Source organism: Nilaparvata lugens, chromosome 5 (assembly GCF_014356525.2).
Source record: "Nilaparvata lugens isolate BPH chromosome 5, ASM1435652v1, whole genome shotgun sequence".
NCBI classification, from domain to species: domain Eukaryota; kingdom Metazoa; phylum Arthropoda; class Insecta; order Hemiptera; family Delphacidae; genus Nilaparvata; species Nilaparvata lugens.
In genome coordinates this window covers 18,294,885-18,317,922 of record NC_052508.1, presented here as the reverse complement: position 1 = coordinate 18,317,922, position 23,038 = coordinate 18,294,885, and the positions used below count along the sequence as shown (strand labels likewise).

Sequence of the window (23,038 nt, the reverse complement as noted above, 5' to 3'; positions counted from 1 at the left end):
CGATTTCGACTCAAAGCTCCCCCAACCCACTGGGGGCTAATATTCAATCAGACACTTGGTTATAATTAAAGAATGTTCTTATTGCACTTCATCAATCACTAGGTTCAACCATAGAGAAAACAGATAACATGGTATACGTCTATGTTTCGTTAAACACTTTTATGTTCGTAATTTCAAGCCGATTTTTGTTAATTCAAGCCGATTATTGTCGACTACTGTTTTAGCCGATAGGATAAGAGTTTAAGTATATACTGTATAAAGTATACACTGTAAGAGTAAATCAAATCAAATAATTTTTTATTGACCAAAAAACAAAGCATTAAAAACAAATTACAATAACCATCCAAAAATTTAAGATAACAATTATTACATGTTCAAAAAAATTAGTAAGCTTTAAAACAAATAGACATTAGGAAAAAAGACAGTTTCTTGTACAATAAAATTACTACTTGCTGAATTATATAATATAATTCGCGTGCAAGTAGGAGCACAGCTTAAAAAAAATTTGTAATGCTTCATTCACACACACTTTCACACTAATTTCACTCCAACAATAGCAATTAGCGCACTTTTGATTTAGTTTCTTTTTCAATTATTTATACCTTTAGAAATAATTAACCTAAAATAGCAAACAAACTCTCAATTTAATCAGGCGGTTGTGATAACAGCCTCTTGCAGATTCACTTTTTAAAATAATGATAATATTTAATTTGTCTAATATCAAAGGGTAGCTGATTGAAGAATTTTGGCCCTAAAAACACAAACGATCTTTGAAAACAGGTATCATAGGATTTTGGGAGTTTCAACATATTGTTAGTCATTCCTCTTGTTCAGTATACTAAATCTCCCTCACCCATCTGATCACTACAATTACCTGACATCCTGAAAAACAATGAAAAAACTTTAAATATATAAATGTATCGTAATGGCAAGCACTTGAAGAATTGAAATATAGGAAAAGAATGATCAAACCTACTTACTCTCTTCTTAACCCGTATTATCGCCTTTTGCAATGTCATTAAAGGTTTTAAATGAGTTATCTATGTTGAGCCCCAACAGCCAAGTTTACTCTAAAGAGTATTATAGTATAATAAGAACGTATTAGAGACTACCAGCGTTACGTCACATAGCTTCACGAAAAAGAACTACGTGGACTATCGGCTTGATTTAACAGTGATATTTGAAACATAAAAGTCCTATACCATGGGATATCTTCTTATGCTATCTTTTCTCTATGGTTTGACTTCCGGTGTCAAAATACAGAGTAGCGGCGAAAGTAGAGGGTAGCGGAGAAGGTAGCTGTGAGTGTTGGATGTATTCAAGTGTGTCAGAACATAGTGAAGCGGTGAAAGTAGGGTAGAGGGTAGAAGGAAGCGGAGACATTTAGCGGATAAATGTACTATTTAAATACTCAGCTACCTTCTCTGCTGCACTCCAGACTAAACTATTCATTTTATTAACACTTTTTATTTGTTAACCCATTAAAGGAGCATCAGTTCTAGCCGGTCTCGCTGTAATGATAATCATGATCCCGATCAACAGTTACATAGCAACACGCGTCAAAACACTGCAAATGCGACAGATGAAATACAAGGACGAACGAGTGAAGCTGATGAATGAAGTACTTTCTGGAATCAAGGCAAGTAGCTGGAATCAACCTACTCATTCATTCTATTTATCCTATCTATCCCCAGTTCTTATGTAGGCCTAATTATCACAAGTTCTAGTTCTATCAATCTTCTATATGATTATTTTCGATCTAGAAAAACCTAATACTGTAACTTTTCTTTTTGTGATGTTGTAATAATTAGTTTAATAGATAGTTCCATTTATACAGAACTTGTATATGCTCAATGCACATGTTTGTCTTCTTCTTCAGTTGAAGAGTTTATCTCTGAGTATAATTTTTACTCTTCTGGCAATTGGGTTAGAACTCGACAACCAAGTAAACAACGAAACTAGTTTATTTTAATTATTATGTCTACATTTTACTATGGAACAATTCTACACCATCTCCAAAAGCATTTTTGATGAATATCATTCAAATAGAATAAGGAAACAATAATTGATACTATACTAGTAGAACAAGATACTGCATTGCATTTTTATTCCATTTTAATTCTACTTAACAACCATATTATTTCACTTCTCAAGACAATTAACTAATTTTTCCTATCAAGGTTTAATCTCTAATCAAATTTGTCTATTCTTGTAGGTTTTGAAATTATATGCATGGGAGCCCAGCTTTGAACAACAGATATTGAGGATAAGAAACAAAGAAGTCCAGGTATTGAAGGAAGCCGCTTATCTAAATGCATCAACGTCGTTCATCTGGGCATGCGCTCCTTTCTTAGTAAGTACTAAAATCAGAACTTATTACTTATTAAGTTAGTTCTAATCACTCTTAAATAATTTTGATATCTTACTAGATAGCTTACAATTGAACAAACGTTCTATGCAAGCCCAAGTGCTGAAATTGCTGTATTTTGCAAAAAAAGTTATCTCAGTACTACAACTGTCCTTCAACAGCTCAAGCAAACAGTGATTGTATGCAAGTTCCAACAAACTTTGTAAATGTTACAATTTTCAGGGCTATTAACGAACAGAATCAAACATTTCAGGAAAAAATATTTGATAAAATATTACTCCATGAACAAATATTACCAGTCCATGCTGTTGAGAAATGAAGCACCCAATATCAGATGGAGTACTGAAACTCATTCATCCTAGATTCCAAGCTGCTTGAACTGGGGCTCCCCGGAGGTCTGCTGTCCATCACAAATCTAATTTAGTACTTTCCACGAGTATTTTTCTTGATAAATTAATTAGCTTTCTTCCATTAGGTGTCACTCGTAACGTTTGCAGTTTACGTTCTTTCGGATGAAGCGAATGTACTGGACTCGAAGAAGGCATTCGTTTCTCTATCACTTTTCAACATTCTACGTTTTCCTTTGTCGATGTTGCCTATGTTGATCACCAATATTGTTCAAGTGAGTAAATCCTATTAAACATTTTCAAACTGTATAAAATGTGTTCAATATTTATCTATCAATAGGACTATTTGTAATTCTATGAATCTATTCAGATTTTTCTCATTATCAATACTGTTTAAGTCCTATAAAACATTTACTTCACTAGTTATCTATGAAATTCTTAAACCATGAATCAATTTTTTTATTGCGGTGATACATGAGCTTTTTGCTTGTGCGTGGGTAATGAAAAGTGCTATAGTGAGGTCCACGTTATAATGACAGTATTTGATCAACTTTGGTTCTGCTATCCTTGTCTATAATTCGACAAAGACGGTGGTACTATCCTTTTCTAGGTCCACAACGATGCCAATTATGTTTTTGACAGTGTAGAAATATATTTAATTAATGCAGAGAATCGGCATTGCTATTCTTCTATCTTTATCCACTGTCATTATAACGTGGACCTCACTATAGGATGAATTGATGAGATCAAACGTCCATGCCATCGGCGGGATTCGAACTCACGAGCCAGGTGGTGCCTAGCAGACCAAAGTTTGTTACGATCCTTACCACTAGATCAACCCGACCGGCCTCTTTGCAACAGTATTGATTGATTCAACTTTATAAGTGTTATATGATCAAAAATTTATCTGTCGTAAAAATACTTATTGGAAATGGGATTGACTTGCATTTTAAGATATATCAGTCATATAATATGGGGTTGTTCAACTTTTTTTTTAAAAGTGGATTAAATTGTTTGTGGTTTGATAAGTAGATTGCACAAGTAGTCAGTAGGCTTACTTGTGCAGTCAGTACCTTCCAGTAGCATAAATTTAGTTTGAGCTTAGCTCCTTTTCAAAAATTTAGCAGTGGTTGATAATTGCAGCAGATTGCGTTGTAGAATATTATATTTAATCATAAATCTGCTAAAAAGTTTTTCATTGTAATTTCAGGCTGGTGTATCAATCGAAAGAATAAACAAGTTTATGAATTCTGAAGAACTGGATCCAAACTCAGTTGAACATAATGAATCAGAAGGTGAGAATTGATGTTCAGTTATCATTTTGTTCAACTTATGCTGATTTTTAATACAATTTAGTTTTTTTTCAATAAGACTTACTATTAATCTCTACTTACTTACATACCTTCCAATTAAAGTTACTACTACAAGTCAGTAAATTTCATTATTGAATTAGGATGTTGATGATGAAAATTGAACTAATAGTGATAAAGTAGAAAGCTTTTACCGATCGTATAAAACTTTTTGAACTGTATTTAACAGATCACAGTTAACAAGTATATGACCTATTGAACCTCGTTATAATTACATATCTTAGAAAGGTCTATGTTACATATCTTCTGTTATTTTAATTCCATTTCTATTTTTCAGATGACCCTCTAATCATTGAGAACGGGTCTTTCTCGTGGGGAGACCGCGGATCTGACGGAGACGATGCTCTGATTCTGAAGAACATCAACGTGTCGATTAAGGCCGGATCACTTGTTGCTGTTGTTGGTCCGGTCGGTTCGGGCAAAACCTCATTGGTATCCGCCTTCTTAGGGGAAATGGATAAAGTTTCCGGTCGTGTAAATACCAAGGTAATTTAGTTTCAGTATTTCGCTGTATTATTATACTATGTTCTGCAATTTGACCAGTGATAAGTGGAGACCAGCGATAGCCATGCGTTGGCAAACCTCCCATACACATACACATACACATACACACACACACACACTGGCGCTGGTCGTCATTGGGCCAACATGTGGTTGCGGCATTAAACAAACCGTGTGAGAGTGGATCTTGGAGCAACAAGACCGTTCACAGTACTAATATGAACATTTTTGTCATAGACTGCTGAATAATATAATCATAGTACCTGATAATCATAGTATCAATGGAAGCATTATGAACTAATATTATTTACTTTTGAAGAATAAGACATTGAAGTTGTCATTATAATTCTTCAACCACTATAATTCTTCCAAATCAACATCAGTTTAGCTGAAGATGTGGTAGGTGTTGCCATGAAACCTGGTTCTGTAATTTAAATTTACTATTTTTGATAATTATAGTGGTATTGACAACATCAACGTCGTATTCTTTCAATTATGGAGAAATATCACAACATCTCTTTACATACAATTAAATTATTATTCACAAATCGAGCAGTTGAAAGCGTATATGAGAAATCACTTTTATACGCACACAAGCGCCAAATTTATATTATTGTTGGCTCTCCTTTTGATGAGTCTAATTATAATGAGAAAGATAGAAATTATAGATGAATAGATAATTGAGCAGCTCTGATCTCATTTTAAAGGGGTAATATATATGGCATCGTCAAACATTTATAATTATTATTGAATAAACATGATTCCTTGCTCTCGTTTTGTTTAGGCCTACCATTAGTTGATGTCAATAATCATACACGATTCCCAATTGTTATCAATAAACTAACAAAGTCTCATTATGATTTAGTAGATAGAATAATTTAATGATGACACCAAATTCTTTTCAAGCATGTTTTTTATGATGGTTATTAAAATTTTCTTGAATAATTACTATTATACCATGGATTCAGTCAGTTGACTGAAGCTTCTATTCAAGTTGACAAAACTTTGTAAGTATACTTAAGAAGTATTGAGTATTCAATACTTTTTGTACATTCAGTACCAGTCTTGAATTTCTTGATTCACTACAAATAGCGTTGTTTCAACTATCCAATCAATCGATCAATCAATCAATTTTATTGGAAAATAATTTTTTACAATGTTGGGTCCTGCTAAACCCATGGGTTTTTCAGCAGGTGCCATATCAAAACAAAATTTTCACAACTTTAAATTAAAATAAAGTACAAATAAAATAAAATTAGGCTATTTGTCGTGAATACAAGAAATGAAAAAAAGGAATTACAATAATAATGAGAAAATAAAAAAGAACATAATAATCAAAAGTAAGAGTAATAGAGTTAATAAATAACATTATTATAAGCATGATAAATAAGGAGTTAATTAAGAACTAAAAGGAATAAAAGAAGGAATAAAGTAGGAAGTATTTTATACAATATTAATATTACTAAATTATTAGTCGTTCAGGCTGGCGGCAGTGACTTTACAACATATATATAATAATTTAAAACCAGCGGAATAGGCTATTTGAAAGATGAAAAAGAAAATTCATCGTACGCAGGCCTATTAGAAATTATTATTCAAATAATGATAATAAATATTTATTGTTTATTTCAGAATTTAGAGTACTATTATCACTGTGTTTTATTCTCATTTCGATTTCACTGGGTTGAAATCGAGTTGGGATTGTTTATTACATAGATCATTACATCCGTTTTTGAGTAGTCTCTTATGTTTGCGGGTAGTTTGTTGAAAAGGAAAGGTATTATGTAGAGCAGAGATCTTTTTCCATAAATATTATTGAACCGGGGAATTTGGTATATTATTGGTGACCTGAAATTGTAATGGGCAGGAGGAGCTAGAAGTCTATAGTGGAAATTATTTTTGAAAAATACTATTATTTTGAAGGTGTAAAAATTTCTTGGTGTCAGAGTTTGATAAAAAATTTGTAGGGTTTGAAGGTTGTTCAAATTTAAGTTTAGATGGGGTATTCTAGACGAAATAACTTTTAGGATCCTCAACTGTATTTTCTCTACTCTCAATAATAAGTAATTTGCAGCACAGCCCCATGATTGAACTCCATATCGTATAATGGATTCTACTAACGACTTATAAATTAAATACAGGCAATCAACAGTGATGTTTTTATGTAAATAAAATATTTTAGCGCTTAATGCCTGGAGTTTCTTGGATATATTGTCAATTTGAGAATGCCATCTCATGCTACAATCTATCATTATTCCAAGGCAACGTGTATCACTGACCAAAGACAGAGATGGACAACTACAGTTTTCAAAAGAGTTAGTGAAGAGGCACTTACAGTTGTGAACAAAGATTTTTGGAGTTCCTTCACATCTAATATGGGGTGATTTGAAATGCATTAACACTGTTTTTTTCTTGTTAATTACCAAGTTTCTATCATGAGACCATCTGAGAATTCGATTGAAATCTGATTGGAGTAATTGCTCCGCCGCCCTTGGATCTCTATGCGCGACTAGTAGAGCCGTGTCATCAGCATACATAAAAATTTCTCCATGTCTTATTACACTTGATATGGAATTAACATAGATATTATAGAGAACTGGACCCAGTATACTTCCTTGAGGGACTCCAAGATCATCATTTCTGATCAAATCACTGTGGTTGTCGTCAATTTTAACCTTAAAATATCTATCCTTCAAATAACTCAAATAATCTAAGTCTGTTGCCAGTTATTCCTATACTATTGAGGTCTTCTAACAATATTTTATGGTAAAGGGTATCAAATGCTTTTGAGTAATCTATAAATATGGCTAACACATGATATCTGTTATTCAGGAAAGTATTGATTTTATGTGAAAAATTTGATAAAAGTATTTCTGTACATTTTCCTTTTTGAAAACCATACTGGGCATTGGACAGAATATCGTTTTCAGACAGATATTTATTTAAATTTGTGAGTAGATATCTTTCAAATATTTTTTCTGGTGTAGACAGTTTCGAAATTGGTCTATAATTATCTAGATTGTCTCTTTTCCCGGATTTAAAAATTGGATTGATAATTGAGATTTTCAAGGAGTCAGGAAATATACCCTTAGAAATAGACAAATTGATCATACGACACAGTGGAGCACACAAATGATCTTTCAAGAGTTGTAGCTCCAGTACTCCAATACCATCAATACCTGGCGATTTATTTTTGTCCATATTGTCAACTATTTTTTCTATATCATGAACCGGGCCTTCCTTAAATAGAAGCTGGAGTTAGGTGGAATGTGGACAGTGTCATTAAGAATGAGTGGACAAAGGTGTGACGTGTTTCTAATATTATTAATGAAAGATTTCGCAAACGCTGAGCAGAGTTCAGATGCACTGTTGAATTTATTGGATAAATCTCTTAGAATTCGGCTACCAGAATCGTCTGAAGCCCTACCCAAAATTCCATTAATACATTTCCATTTCGATTTTATGTCATTTTTTGAGTTGGCAAATTTTTTTATTATGTGTTCACGTTTTGTTAAAGAGATTTCTTTATTAAGTTTGTTACGATAACTTTGATATTCGTTTCTATACTGGATGTTGGACGGATTACTCTTACTGCGCCTAAACAGTCTGTCTCTAATTTTGAGTTTATTATGAAGCGATTCAGTCATCCAATTATTTTTGAAATTGAGTTTTATGTTTTTAACATGAATTATTTTCTTACATTGTTTACTTGCTATGTCAAAGTTCAGCTTAATCTTATCATAAATTAAATTAGGTGAAAGGAGTGAAAAGCAGCTATTCCACTCACTTTGTTTCAACATATCAATAAGTTTATTTTTATCTATGATTTCTTTATAAGTATCTGACTTTTGATTTTCTTTTGATAAATAATTGTGAAGGATTTTACAACTGATGATATAGTGATCCGATATTTTCAAGTTGATCACACCTGTATGACAAGTAAGGCTATTATCAGTAAGTCGAATAAATAAGTGATCAATACAGGACTGGGTAAGCAGATCCTGTCTGAATTCTTCCCTAGTAACAATAGAGACACCCTTCTTACAACCGTAAGATAAGAGCATAGATTCATATAATTGAACAAATTGATCGTCCCGTTTCAGAAGATCAATGTTTGTATCTCCTACAATGATTAGATTAGATTTATTTTCTAGTTTAGAGATTACGTTTTCAAGATCATTGATGAAATCTGACTTTAGAGTACTGTGAGGTCTGTACAAACTGATTACATAGATACGAATATTTTGAAACTTAAGTTCCAGAAAAATGAATTCAAAATTAACAATATTGAAATCGAAATCTATTTGAACAAAGGAAATATTGTCTTTCACATAAGCAGCAAGTCCGTGTTGAAACCTATTAGAAGCGTATTTGAAAACAGATCTATAGCCGGCCATCTCAAAGATACCACTCAAATTATTATCAATATTGATTTCAGACAAGAATATAATATCAATATTTGAATGACGGATAGCTAGTGTGAGTTCATCGAAATGTTTTCTTAATGATCTTATATTGAGATAGATTATTTTTATTTGAAACGGCGAAAGAGTTGAATGAAAATTACTATAATAATCAGTATCAAGAAGCCAGTTATCAATAGTTGGATAAGGCCTGCAAGGCAGAATCATATCGTCAAATTGAAAATCCTCTTCGATCATAACAGAGATTAGATAGTACTAGTTTCTGTTATTATTAAAGTTATTATATTGGTACTATGAGAAATGTTACTGAGAATACTGTACTAGATCTTAACAATCGGGTAGATCACTAAATAATTTTATCAAGATCCGCGAAAGACTTGATTCTAATAATCTGTGCGTGATCCTCCCTCCTAACGAGGATTCTGCCCTGCGAGGTCCATACATATTTATATTTAAGAGGCATAGCTCTGAGCTTGGCTTGCATAAACAGTTTTTTGTTGAAGGCTGTTAGATTTTCGTTGAAATAAATCCTTTTTTCAGTTGTATTCCCCACCAATTTGTTTGTTATTTTGCAGCACGACCTTTGGTAAGCCAATCAGAGCGAACTAGTTTCGAAACGAATTGAACAATTAAAACTGGAGATTTTTCGCCGTGAGTATCAGCAGGTTTGCGCACTGGTAGCCTGTGGACTCCACTAACATCACTTATTTGGAAATTAACATCAATCTTTTCAGCAATTACTTGCAAATCTTCGATTGGAGACCTGCTAGACGTTTCAAGGCAATGAATTTCCAAATTATTTCTCCTACCATACTGTTCAAGTTCATTTATTTGCATATTGAGACTGTCAATGACGCTATCTTTGGAGGCAAGCTGTTTATTTAAATGAGAAATGTCACTCGTTAGTTTTTTGTTTTCATTGCGCAAACCTTTGATTTCACTGAGCAGTTCATCGTACTTTGCAGATAAAAATTCCTGGCTTGCCTGAACAGTATTAACAACGGTCTCAATTTTCCTTACTTTTTCACTATAACTTGGAATATTACCTATTAAAAGCGTTGCAATTCAGCACAGCAGTATTGTATTATCAAATACAAACCTTGTGGTACACTTGCTGTGTCTAAATCATACTCTCAAGTGCATGAACCTTTCAAATATTTGAAGCAGCTCCCTGAAGAACTTTCTTTGTCTATTGCACCAGCAATCCCACTTAGAATAGGAAAAATCAAAGATGTCAAAGACTTCTATCCTTATCTGAAACAAGAGACGACAGTCTTATGAAGAGTTTTTAGCGAGAAGGGAAACTAACCAAGAAGCTGATGGACAAGTACACAACTTCTACACTGATTCAGAAGATGAAGAAAATGATGAACCGCTGGCCCTGGATGTTTCCTCATAAGACATTTACATATTATTTTCAAATAGGATAACACTCATATTTGGGGCATCATTTCAACTAATATTTGGCATCTGGTTTCAAGATTTCATTGAACTATGAACACTTTTGAAGTTTTATTTTTCATAAAGATATATAGTTTTCAGCCCAATTAACAAGATTATATTAAATAGGAATAAATAAATAATTAAATATATTAAACAGTATTGTAATATTTATTACCTATACGAAATTTACTAATGAAAATAACCCAAGACCTTATTGGGGAGAACAGATTTATAAGCACTTATTGTATAGAATGTCATAGAGAGTACTGTATTCTCCCCAATGGCTTTCAACATACTTCCATATTATATTAAATTGAAAATGAAGTATCTTGAAATCATTTTTTTTATGAATTTACCATAGAGAACATATTTTCAAAATAATTGAAACATTCGTATTTCAACAATGTTAACCGAATGTTACAAGATATATGTGTAAAAACGTTGGATCTTCATATCTCAGAATGATAGTTTTGAGTTACAGGCCTTATTGCACCTACCGCCTTAATTATAAGTTGGATTAATTGTTGTGTTATTTGCAGGGTTCAATAGCGTACGTGCCGCAACAGGCGTGGATCCAGAACGCCACTCTTCAGCAGAACATATTGTTCGGACAGACTCTAGAAAATAGTAACTACAATCGCGTCATTGATAATTGTGCCTTGAAACAAGATTTTGATATGCTACCGGCTAGAGATCAGACTGAAATTGGCGAAAAGGTATTTACCATAGATTTTTTTACTAATAGCTCTACTAACCTAGATTAGATTTAGAATAAATACTTTAGTTTGGAAGATTAATGAAAGCAGCATCTGATAATAACGATACGTGATCGAACGAAATCACAACTAATGTACTATAGTCTCTAATACTCTGAAGCCTTCTGGATAGTAAAGCTGTGAGCCTCTTTATGATGTAATTCTTTGGATGTAAATATAAATAAATAGTATTAAATATGTTGATAGGGGAATTATCTATAATAATCTGTTGTTCATGTGGAATTCTAATGGCCGGTTTCCGAGCTCGAGATTCAGCTAAGTTCTAGACTTTAAACAGCTGGAGTCAGAAAATTGACTTTCCGAAACGGGGCGTAGTCGCAGTTTTTATGATAATCTTTATTTCTCATTTCTATAATTGGAAACTTTTATCCTTGACGAAATGAAACATTTCTAAATAATTCAAAATAGCTGAAACTACACTATTTCCTCTTTATTTTATTTTGTGTTTAATTTTCTAATTCTTCGAAATTCAATTTAAACATCATTAGTCGTTTTACTGCGACTACGCCCCGTTTCGGAAAGCCAATTTTCTGACTCCAGCTGTTTAAAGTCTAGAACTGAGCTAAATCCCGAGCTCGGAAACCGGCCCTAAATTCCTAGTCTATATTTATTTTCGACTAAAATTGGACAGAACTTATTTTTGGACTATTTCTAAAAAAATGTGTGAAATTCAATTCAAATATTTTTCTATTCCTTCAAGTATTTACAGTGAAACATGGAAAAACCCTCAATATTATGGAATTCCTCCACAAAGACTAAATGTCTGCGTGTGGAAGCGAGTTCCATAGACAACACAAGCAATCACAAAATTAAATGATTATAATAGATAAAGATGAGCTTCAGAATATAATAATGGATTAAATACAAATTCAAATAATAGTAAAATAAGAAATAAGAATTGAAAGATATAAAAAAATATTAACTAAAATTAGGATTGATTCTATTTCTTGTACAGGCCAAGAAATCCCAGTGAATAAAGGAGGCTGTGAGTTTGCGTCCTGCAATGCTGTATTTATTTTATAATGTAATGAATTGATAGAGGAAAAATCAGTTTGATAAATCCTTTGATAGTTCTGGCTTTCTGATAGTTATCGGATATAACGTGAGCGGAGCAGAGCTTCGGCTGCCTCCCAGCCAATGTGATACAGCCACCTGTCCACACCCCTTCGGTACACGGCTAGACTATACACCTCCGCCTCTCTTATTTCATTCGGCAAGTTTCTATATAAAATGTGAAAGGAACAGTTTCGGGCTTTAAGCCTGTTGTTCCATTCCCAATCATTCATAATTAGTTAAGAATGATATTGTATCTATAAATATATAAATGAATGTGTTCTACAATATTGAACATTGTGTTCTACAAGTGTTGGATATCAAAACTGATAAATTACAAACTACCCCAATTTATTGTTCTGTCTTGAAGCCTGCGGATTAGACATCATATTCTTATAGGTTTTTATGAAGATTTTCATAAAAACTAGTCTCAGAGACTAACCATTAATTTTTATTTCATTATGAATCTTACATTGTGAAAGACTATAAAACTTGATTTCATCCATTTATGATCATCCTAGAGATTATGAACCTTTGAGATTATGGGAGCAGTAAAAGTTATATAGTCTGCATTCACTAACACAACTTGATTTAAAACTAGTTCAAAAGGGTTCCTTCTTTTCAGCCTCCTTGTTAGATCCTTATAGTTGATAGCGTAATTATAACAAAATAGTAATTGTTTGAAATGCTCAATATATCATGCGTTTAAAACTTATTGCTTTATTATTTTTGCGCAGGGAATCAATCTGAGTGGAGGTCAAAAGCAGAGAGTGAGTTTAGCCAGAGCTGTTTATAATAACGCTGACATTTACCTGCTCGATGATCCGCTCAGTGCCGTCGACAGTCATGTGGGGAAGCACATTTTTGAAAAAGTTATTGGACCTAAAGGAATGCTCAAGAAGAAGGTAAGCGTTCACATTGATTAGTCTTCATGAAATTTATAATTCTGTTCATTCATGTTTCATCTTATTCATTAACCTACTTTGTAGTGTCATCCAGAGTCAAGTGAAATCGTCCATTGATAAAATGTTAGATCAAAATTGAAATATCTAATTCTCGAATGAAAATTTTTCAAATTATTACCTGTATAACTATTATTCATTCAAGCCAATGCAACTATCACTCCTAGTTTTTGTGTATATTTTACTAATCTAGTATGAGGCATTCGTTTCAATAGAGTATTCTTGATTCAACTACTTGTTCATTATTTCGGATCATGTAAAGTTAATGGATCTATGGTTCTTTCATAACTAGGTTCTAATTGAAAAAAAACACAGTTTTTGTTTTGTCTAATCCACATTTATTAAATTTGTACACAAGATTGCTGTTCCGCGTTGAAACCAACACATCTTCAGCTAAGGAGAAATTCCACAATATCAATTCCTATTCAACAAATTTAATTTATTAAGTTCTAATTTATGGAAGTTTTAGCTGAATGTGATGAGTTTTTGTTTCAGACGAGAGTACTGGTCACTCACGGCATTTCGTTCTTGCCGGAGGTGGACTTTATTCTTGTGGTGAACAACGGTCAGGTGTCGGAACAGGGAACCTACAAAGAACTGCTTGCCAAGAAAGGTGCTTTTGCTGATTTCATTGTTAATCATCTTCAAGATGTTGATGATCCTGAAGAAGAAGAACGTGAGTATTATCATTAAATTTATTCGGCATGATTATTACTCTGTTGCATATCCATACTTTTTCACTATTAAAATTAAACTTGAATTTTAAAAAGCACTTATGGAGTGAAAGTGCACTTGCATTGGTAGTGACGATAGTTTCGACCTGTTGTTGGTCTAATCGATTAGAGAAAATTCCTACAGTCTGATGATGACCAACAACAGGTCGAAACGATCGTCACTACCAATATAAGTGCATTTTCACTCCATAAGTGTTTTTTTTTAATTCAAGTTTAAATTTATTCATTTAGTAATTCATATGTCATAAATTTTTTTTATCAATAAAGGCTTATTGAGTGGATTGAGGTTGAGAGAATTCTCAGAGCAGTCATGGTTTACAAACCATAAGGGAAGAATTACCAAAATCTCTTTATTGGTTCATATAATTAACTTGAGTTTCCAAAATGGAATATTCCCAGATAGATTAAAAATAAGCACAGTAATACCAATTTTCAAAAAACATTCTTCATTGAAACTTGACAACATCCGACCGATTAGTTTATTATCCGTTTTTCAAAAATATTTGAAAAGCTTATGAGGAGCAGATTAGTTGTATATCTAGACAGGATAGGCTTTTTCAGTCGTTTTCAGTTTGGTTTCAGAAAATGAATTGGAATGGAGGACGCCCTTATTTCAGTAACTGAAAAAATCTATGATAGTTTCAATGCAAATTATAAATCAACTGGACTCTATATCGACTTCAAAACCGCGTTCGACTTAGTAGACCACAAAATATTATTAGCTAAACTGGATGCAGTGGGCATAAGAGGAACGGCAAACAAGTGGTTCAATAGTTTTCTTAGCAACAGAATACAGAAAGTCAAAGTTAAGGATCAGTTTAGTTCACCACTCGTTATCAGAACAGGTGTCCCTCAGGGATCAGTGTTATCAGCCACTTTGTTCCTGATCTTTATCAATGATTTACTAGAGTTACCCTTACATGGCCATGTGAGCGCTTTTGCGGATGATGTAGCACTTTTCTACTCCCACAGAAATATAGATGAGATATGGGCAAATATTAATGAAGACCTGACAAGACTGAGTCAATGGTGTGATAATAATAAAATGAAGATAAGCATAAATAAAACAAAGTATGTAAATTTTAGTGTAACAAACAGTTTTGATTTTCCATCACCACTGTTTTTTCATGATTTGCAGTGTAACAGAATAAATTGCAAATGTGAAATGATAGAAAGAACTACCACGTTTAAATATTTGGGTGTTAACTTTGATCAACATTTGAATTGGAACTTCCACATTCAAAGCTTGCAAAAGAGCATTAAATCATCGGTGAGAACGTTTTATCTCTTGAAAAAATTTTGTGATCTTAATCTCTTAAGAATATTATATTTTGCACTAGTACAATCCAGACTGCAATATGGGATTCTCAGCTGGGGGGGGGGGGTGCTTGTAAGAGTTACCTTGAAAAGCTGAGAGTATCTCAGAATAATATAATTCGTATAATTTTAAATCAAGTTATAATCATTATGTAATTTTTTGTAATGATGATTATTATTTTTTTTTGTAAGTTGACCACGAATACTGGTTAGAGTCGTCCACTTAGTTCCTACTTTTTTAAATTGTAATTTGTTATGTTTTTTGTGAAAGGAATCAATAAATTTCATTTCATTTCATTTTCATTTTTCATTTTTCATTTCAATTATCGGAAGGCTTAGGAAGATATGATTGAGATCGGAACCTTCGTTTGAGTTTGACTTACGCTTGAGCCTAATACCGTCAGTGGCGACGGTGACCCAATCAACATAAATGACCGTTTATTATAGCACTTATAGGTTCGCTAACCTTTTTTGGCACATATATCATTCAAATTTCACAATATTATGGCAATATTATAATAAGTAATGTGAATACTTCATGTGGTGATGGGATGACATAGAATAATTCATTCGAGTAAAAGTTATATTTTTGGTTGTTTTAATCTTGATTTCTATCTGTATTTTGCAGAGTTAGACGAGTTGAAGCAACAATTGTTGGGCAACAAGATTGATAAAATTGGAAACTCCAAGTTGGGACGACAAAGATCCAGCGAATCAGGATCTAGTACAACTTCTATTCAAAGGTAAATATGGCCTTTAAGGAAACACATTCTTTTTAAAAAATTGATGTTTCTATATAAAGTAGGTGTAGGTCCAATAAATGAACGTACCATAGCGTGTTAAGTGCTATGTCTAGTCCACATATTGGCCCAGTAGCTGCCCCAGTAAGCTGGCCTAGCCTGGTAACACAACGTAGGCAAGTGAAGCTCGAGGCAAGTGAAGGCAAGCACTGGCAAATCACCCATCCACACACTGGCGCTGGTCGTCATTGGCATTCATTGGATCAACATGTGGATGCGGCATTAGCGGTTTCCAGACTGTTGAGAAATACTTTGCAAAAGATAGAATATAAATATGATGTCATCAAAATGTTTGTTTAATGTGAATAATGAATAATAATGTGAAACAAACAAAAATCATGGTTAAAGAGATATTACTTTATTTTTATCAAATATCTGGAATAGTGGAGAATAATACTGAGCAGTTGAATCTGCAAAGGGCTGTTTGCAGTAAAAATATTTTCCTTAAATTATCAACCATTCCATTATGGATTTATATACTTCTTCAAATAATTGTTTGCCTTTTCTAGAAGCTTATTTCATTTTTTCCACACCTTGCATTTTTTCATACAATTCAATTAATTGCAGGCGGAAATCATTGGAAAACGATAGACCACCTCCTAATAAAAATGCAATAGCCATCGGAGAAAAGTTGATAGAAACCGAAAAAGCAGAAACAGGAAGCGTAAGTTGATCAACTTTTAAAGTGCAACCCTGAAAAGGGAAATTTCATTACGATATTGTGTTTTAGCTGTACAATAACTCTCATCAAAAAACCGATATACTGTAATTTAAATTGTTTCTTAAGTTATTGTCTATTTAAAACAGTTTGGTGAGAAATTGCTTTTAGTTGTTTCACTTTTATCATCAGTATCAATAGAGAAGTGAACCATTGGAAATTGTTATTATAATCTTTACTAGATATTGATTTATGTAGATAGATGAGAGGATCCAAACAAAATAATGCAAGTAGATGAACGCTTCGAAACATGGTAGAGCGGCGAATGTACATGGAAGCTAGGGCTGAAGCTCAGGTTTCACGCTTTCTTAGCAGCTCCACTATGCTTTAACTATATGGATGCTTTCAACTAAGGTTTGCCCTTAGCCATTACTTGGGACTCACAGTAAGTGACGGTTGACGTGTTGTGAGTTTCTTTGAACCTTTGGATCCTTGAATCTGTCCCTTCAAAAACAACATAAAAACATAACATAGCCATTACTTGCTTATTTTCAACCTTCAAAAGTTTTATAGTTCTATTACATCTGGTTTTTGTTCACATTCACTCAATTTTTAAGTTTAATATGGAATAGAGATTAATTCAAAAGTTGAAGTACATGTTAATTACAGTAAAATTTGAAGTTTGTACAATGTTTTACCAACAATCATGATTTCTTTTTCTCTGTGATGCAGGTAAAATGGCATGTCTACAAACACTACATCCAATCAGTAGGTATGATTCTGACCGTAGCCACGTTTGTGATCAACGTGATTTTCCAAGGATTCTCCATAGGCTCGAATCTTTGGCTGTCGAAGTGGTCTAGTGACCCAATCCTGAAGGGCAATGGGACAAATCACACTCATCAGAGGAACTTGTATCTTGGCGTTTATGCTGGTTTGGGGGCTGGACAAGGTAAAATCTACTCTCCATTATTTCAAACATCGCCATTTTCTGGTTTAGGGATAACTTGACATTCAGATCTCCTGTAAAAATGTATTACTTATCATTCCAAATACAAAATGGATAGGCCTACTAGTTTTATAGTTTTTTCTTAAAGTTGAAGCTGAAATATAAATCGTAGGAGTTTTTTGACTGGAAACTTGTCTTCCCAATTATAAATTCCAGCAGTGGAATCAGTGGATTTGAAATTGATACACTGTAATCATTTCAGTATTCACGTTTATTATCAGTTTTTGAAATATGTCTGCATTTATTTTATTTATATGCCTACGGTACTCACCATTTATTATACAAAACCAGAAGGAAAATATACATGAGTAAACATCTCTTCCTATTTTAAATGATAGAAAGAATTAAAATGATTCGAAGAAGTAAATTAAATGAATTTTTCAAATATATAGATGAGCTAAAGTTTGAAAAGATATGCATTTGACACATCTGTAAAACTCCTTATCCTTTCCTCCTTAGTCTTTTTTGGCAACTGGACTTTAAAAAATATCCTTCATCACTCTTTTCTTTACTTTTTATTTCTCACAATAATAATCCTAAGTTCCTTCTCTATTTCATCTTTCTCTTACTTTTTTTCTATCTCGATCTTAACTTCTTGAACTTTCAAATTTTCTGATTGAATTTCCTGTTGATTAGCTGTGACAATATTATGGGCGGCCATTTTGGTAGCGCTTGGGACGTTGTACGCAGCCGAAACCATGCACAATCTAATGTTGACTCAGATATTCCACAAGTCTCTGCAGTTTTTCGATGTGACACCTATTGGCCGGCTGTTGAACAGGTTCAGTCGCGATGTTGACATACTAGACAACACGCTACCTGTCATCATACGATCTTGTATCAATTGTCTGTTCATGGTAAACAACATTTCTAAGTAGCATTGAATTGGTCGGTTGGAATAGAAAGATGAATGCATAATTATAAAGAAATGAATAAAATAATGAATGCATGTATAGGGAGTTACCGAAGATTATTATTCGAGATGTTCTGAATCATAATTTATGGTTGTATAAAAGCCGCCTTGTATCTCACAAAATTAAAAAATAAGATTCCAAAAGGTAAACATTTAACCGGAAAACATTGAATGCCATATCTGATAATAATTTTGGGGAATTGAACGGAAAGCGGAATTATTTCTTTAGATTCTGTGTAATATGTTTGTTGATGGGCTCATGATAAACTTGAGAACGAACGATAGTGTTATTGGAGGTATCACAATATTTATAAAATCGAATAGAATTATAATTTACTATTGAAATAATGAGTAAAATCACAAGCCTTGCTTCTTAGTCTTCAACCGAGAAGATAGCATTTAGTCAAGTATTTGAATAGATCGTTTTAGAGGATTTTAGTAATAGAAATCTATCCTCATAAGATACGCAAATCCTTCATTATTCGCTCCAGAAACAATTGCTTTGTTCGACTCCATACTAAATGACCCTAATTACCCATTCATCACTATTTACGGTTCAGTCACGAACAAATCTAGATTTCCATTTCAAGCAGAAAAAATGGTTTATGTTGTGAATCTGAAATAAACAGATAACACAAAACATTACTAATAATTGATTAGGCGTATTAGGGATGCTGCATATTTTTATGGGAATGAGTCATTCCATAATAATATTGTAGCGAGGATTTCCTCGTTTGGAAGATTCTGACAGGAAATAGTTTGTTGATTTATTTAGAGATTCACACCATTTGTCAAATGATGAATATCTAAATTTTTGGTGTTGAATATAGTTGTGTTTTGTCTTCTATCTTGCTCTCAGATCTATCTTGCTCTAATACGTACGAGTCACTCTATTCAATCAAATATTCTTTTGTTAATCTATTCCTTTGTTTTAATCTTTTTGCTGTGGGATGGATCACGTTACGTTTGAATTTTCCCCCATCTTTCCATTCTTTCATTTGCTTTGAGCTGCTTCTACCTTCTTCCTCCCTACTCACATTCCTCTACTTCAAATTCATTTCTTGTGCATTCAATTTTGTAGGAATACCTAATTTTACGAATTGTTGCGAATATTACATGAAGATAATGAATGGAAAATTTATGATGTTCGAGTTATTTTTCATAGCTCATTTTTATTATTGGTAATTTGAATTCTTTCAATTTTCATAATGATACCAATCTGAACAATTTAAAAGTAAATTATAAAAGATTCTGAAAACTAACTCAGGTATCTTCAATAGGTAAGCAAATCTGTTTCACTAGAAATAAAATTTTGAGTTAATTACCCCTGCTGTAGTTTGTTGAAGTTTTTCGAAACAAATTTAAGTGTAGATAGCAACAATTTAATGCAGCATGTTGATTTATGTAGTCTACTTTCTACTTTATTTTTCAAAATATTTCTCCAAATCTAGAGGATCTGTGACCTGTTTTATACAGGTTTTATTCCTATCATTAAATAAAGATGGTTGATCCTCTCAGTAAAGCTGATTGATTTTGATGACATTCAGCCATCTAACTTATTGAATAATGTTACGGTATTTGATATGAAATGAGTCATCAAGTAAAAAAGTAATATTTTTAAAAGTAGTAGTCGTAAATATATTTGTATCCTTCCAATTGAGGTGGACTGACTATTTTATTTTTTTCTGTGAAATACAATTAGCTGTTTTACACTCTCAACCGACGATTATACTATATATTGACGTATTTATGAACGCTTTTCAAGTGATACTCGAAATCAAACAACTTGACTTGTTCTGGAGGACATCTTGTTGACTTGCCATCTTCTTAACTGCTCAAATCTTTTCGACTGATAAACCCTCCAGTTAAATTGATGACAGTCTTCTGCTCAAGCAAAACACGGATGTAAAATTGCGTCCACACGCATCCGTCTTATGTCGTCCGTTCTCCTATTTTTGTGCTCACAAGCTCAGTTCGTCATCAACTATGGAAGAGCTAGTACTCTTGGCCACTTTTGTTTTGTGTGTAAAAAATAGGAAGAAAGGTAGAGTTCATCCTTCACGTTGGAGTAGGGACTGGTTGTTAAAAAGACACAAAATTTCAAATGTTAATTTCACAAATTAAAATGTTAAAATTTCTCACGTTGCATTGCTTCGAGAATCGCAAGATGAATCTGAAAATATGTTTATAATTTTGTTTACTTATATGTTCCTCATTCACGGTGAAACGCGGCAATAATTTTCATGAAATTTGACAGGTATGTTATGTTCCTCTTTAAATTGCGCGTCGACGTATATACAAGGTTTTTTGAAATTTTGCATTTTAAGGATAATACAAAAGGAAAAGAAGTCTCTTTCGAACGCCAATATTACCGTAAAAATCAGAATATAGACATCATAAATCAGCTGTCGAGTGGATTATTACTTGCATGCAATTAATATCCCATTGTAATTTGGTAAAAAATCAGCTGTCGTGTGGACTATTAATTGCAATCAATGAGGCATGCAATATTGATAACTCGATATAGCTTATTATTTTTTCTCCCGACTTTTCTCTGCTTTCAACTCGGTAAGCTTTTAATGATATTAGCATAGTTGTTTAAAACAAATTATTAGCATTCTAATGCTATTCCAATGCTAATAAATATTTTTAATATTAATAATTATTGTCGATACAACTAAAATCATAATATCAACATCAAATTCTGAGAGTATCATGAGAATCAAGAAAGAAAAAAGCGTTATATAAAATCTATGAAAAAAGCTTGCTTATTTTCAAGTACTCGTGAGGCATTTTATTAATTTGAGGGCGCTGAATCCGAATCTGAAATCACAATTCCTCTATTTCCATTTTACGCGATTTAGGTTTTGGTGGATAGGCAAAAGACGGACGGTTTCATGGAAAAAGATTCCCGGCCGATACATTTTAAGTTAATGACGACTTAAGCTTGAAGACCCATCCGTTTTACCGTCCAGACGCAACGACTTACGTGTTCCGACTTTTGCTTGAGCAAAAGACTGAAGCTAAACTTGAGCGTCTGGAGCGGGCTTGATATCAGCAGTTACATGACTATCGGACAAGCATAAATATCGCTTGAACCAAGCTCGGTTCAGTCTAAATCAGGTCAGGATAGTTTATCGCTATTAATGGTCACTCCCCAATATCAGTAGTTTAACTATAATTAGGGTTCAATGATTGTGAGCGTGTGTGTATGTGTGGCGCTTAGTGTTGTCGATCCTGGTGTCGACGCTGCTGCTGTTTGTCGGCACACTGAACGCGGCGCAAATCTTGCACGCCGAACAACTGAGCGCCGTGCTTCGCGTGCCAATGGCCTTCTTCGACGTGACGCCGGTTGGCCGCATCCTCAACCGCTTCGGCAAGGACGTCGACACACTTGACTCCACCCTGCCGATGATCATAAGAGGCTGGCTACAGTGCTTTCTGGGGGTAGGTCCGACAACTATTAACACCACGGCTATTCACCATCTTGTCTTAACCAGCTAAACTGTTATCTGCTAAGTCAATAGTACATTACAACTAATGTAGCAGCTGATCCAAATAGCAAATAACTTGACTTAGCTGGCTATCTCAAAGATCATGAATAGCTCTACTAGCTTAAGTCAGGTCACTTGGTGTCTAGTCGTCCCTTAGTGTCGCCTTAGCTTTCCAATCAATAAAATACAAGGTTGTTCCAGATTAAAGTTACACTATTTTCTATAGCCCTGTACAAGGCAGAAAAGGCTGAAATTTACATGAAACTTTCTTTCAGATTTAGTGGTATGCAACTGTATGAACACAACGGTATTCTTTCAGGAATTCATTGCAAATCTAGAGCGACATCATTAAGGGACGTGTACATAAGTGTTTTATGAACAGTAAAGCACTACTGCCCAATGTATTATCTGCTCTGCTGGGCAGCAAAATAATACCATCATTATAACGGGAGAGTTCACACATTGGCAGAACTTGACTGTATGAACACCTCCATAAGAATAATAGATTACTACGAGGATATTTCCACTATTTTGTTATAGTCCTGTACATGGCAGGAAACGGCTGAAATTTACAGGGCTGAACTTTCTTCCAGGTTTTGGTGGCTGTGTTGTACAATTTTAATGCGGCTGCCATGTTTCATTGGTCAGTTACGAGCAATTTAATATTTAGCTAAAACTCACTTTTACCGCCAAATTAAAAATTCGTAGTGTAATCAGTTTTTCAACGGGAAATAATGGAACTGCGACTGAAATTTACTGCCAATTGTGTAGTGTGTATGGCTAATTTTAACATTTTGGAGAGAGTTGCTTACGATATTTCAAGCGTAATGCTATGGTCGGTGTTTTCAAACATCTTGGACAATGTTTGG

At 33.5% G+C, this 23,038-nt stretch overlaps 1 protein-coding gene across 3 annotated transcripts in view; it reads left to right on the top strand.

Annotated features, from left to right (window-relative positions):
- Window positions 1-23,038, top strand: part of LOC111055319 (multidrug resistance-associated protein 1) — a 79,699-nt gene that overhangs the window by 25,155 nt on the left and 31,506 nt on the right. The window contains exons 10-21 of one of the 3 annotated variants that reach the window (XM_039427817.1): window positions 1,488-1,639; window positions 2,216-2,353; window positions 2,844-2,990; window positions 3,926-4,010; window positions 4,363-4,571; window positions 10,993-11,169; window positions 13,020-13,187; window positions 13,740-13,920; window positions 15,924-16,038; window positions 16,663-16,759; window positions 17,486-17,705; window positions 21,902-22,122. In XM_039427817.1, coding sequence (XP_039283751.1) covers window positions 1,488-1,639; window positions 2,216-2,353; window positions 2,844-2,990; window positions 3,926-4,010; window positions 4,363-4,571; window positions 10,993-11,169; window positions 13,020-13,187; window positions 13,740-13,920; window positions 15,924-16,038; window positions 16,663-16,759; window positions 17,486-17,705; window positions 21,902-22,122 — 1,910 coding nt within the window. Of the gene's footprint in view, window positions 1-1,487; window positions 1,640-2,215; window positions 2,354-2,843; window positions 2,991-3,925; window positions 4,011-4,362; window positions 4,572-10,992; window positions 11,170-13,019; window positions 13,188-13,739; window positions 13,921-15,923; window positions 16,039-16,662; window positions 16,760-17,485; window positions 17,706-18,398; window positions 18,620-21,901; window positions 22,123-23,038 lie in introns of all 3 variants that reach the window. The other 2 variants (XM_039427818.1, XM_039427819.1) reach the window with 2 other exon arrangements.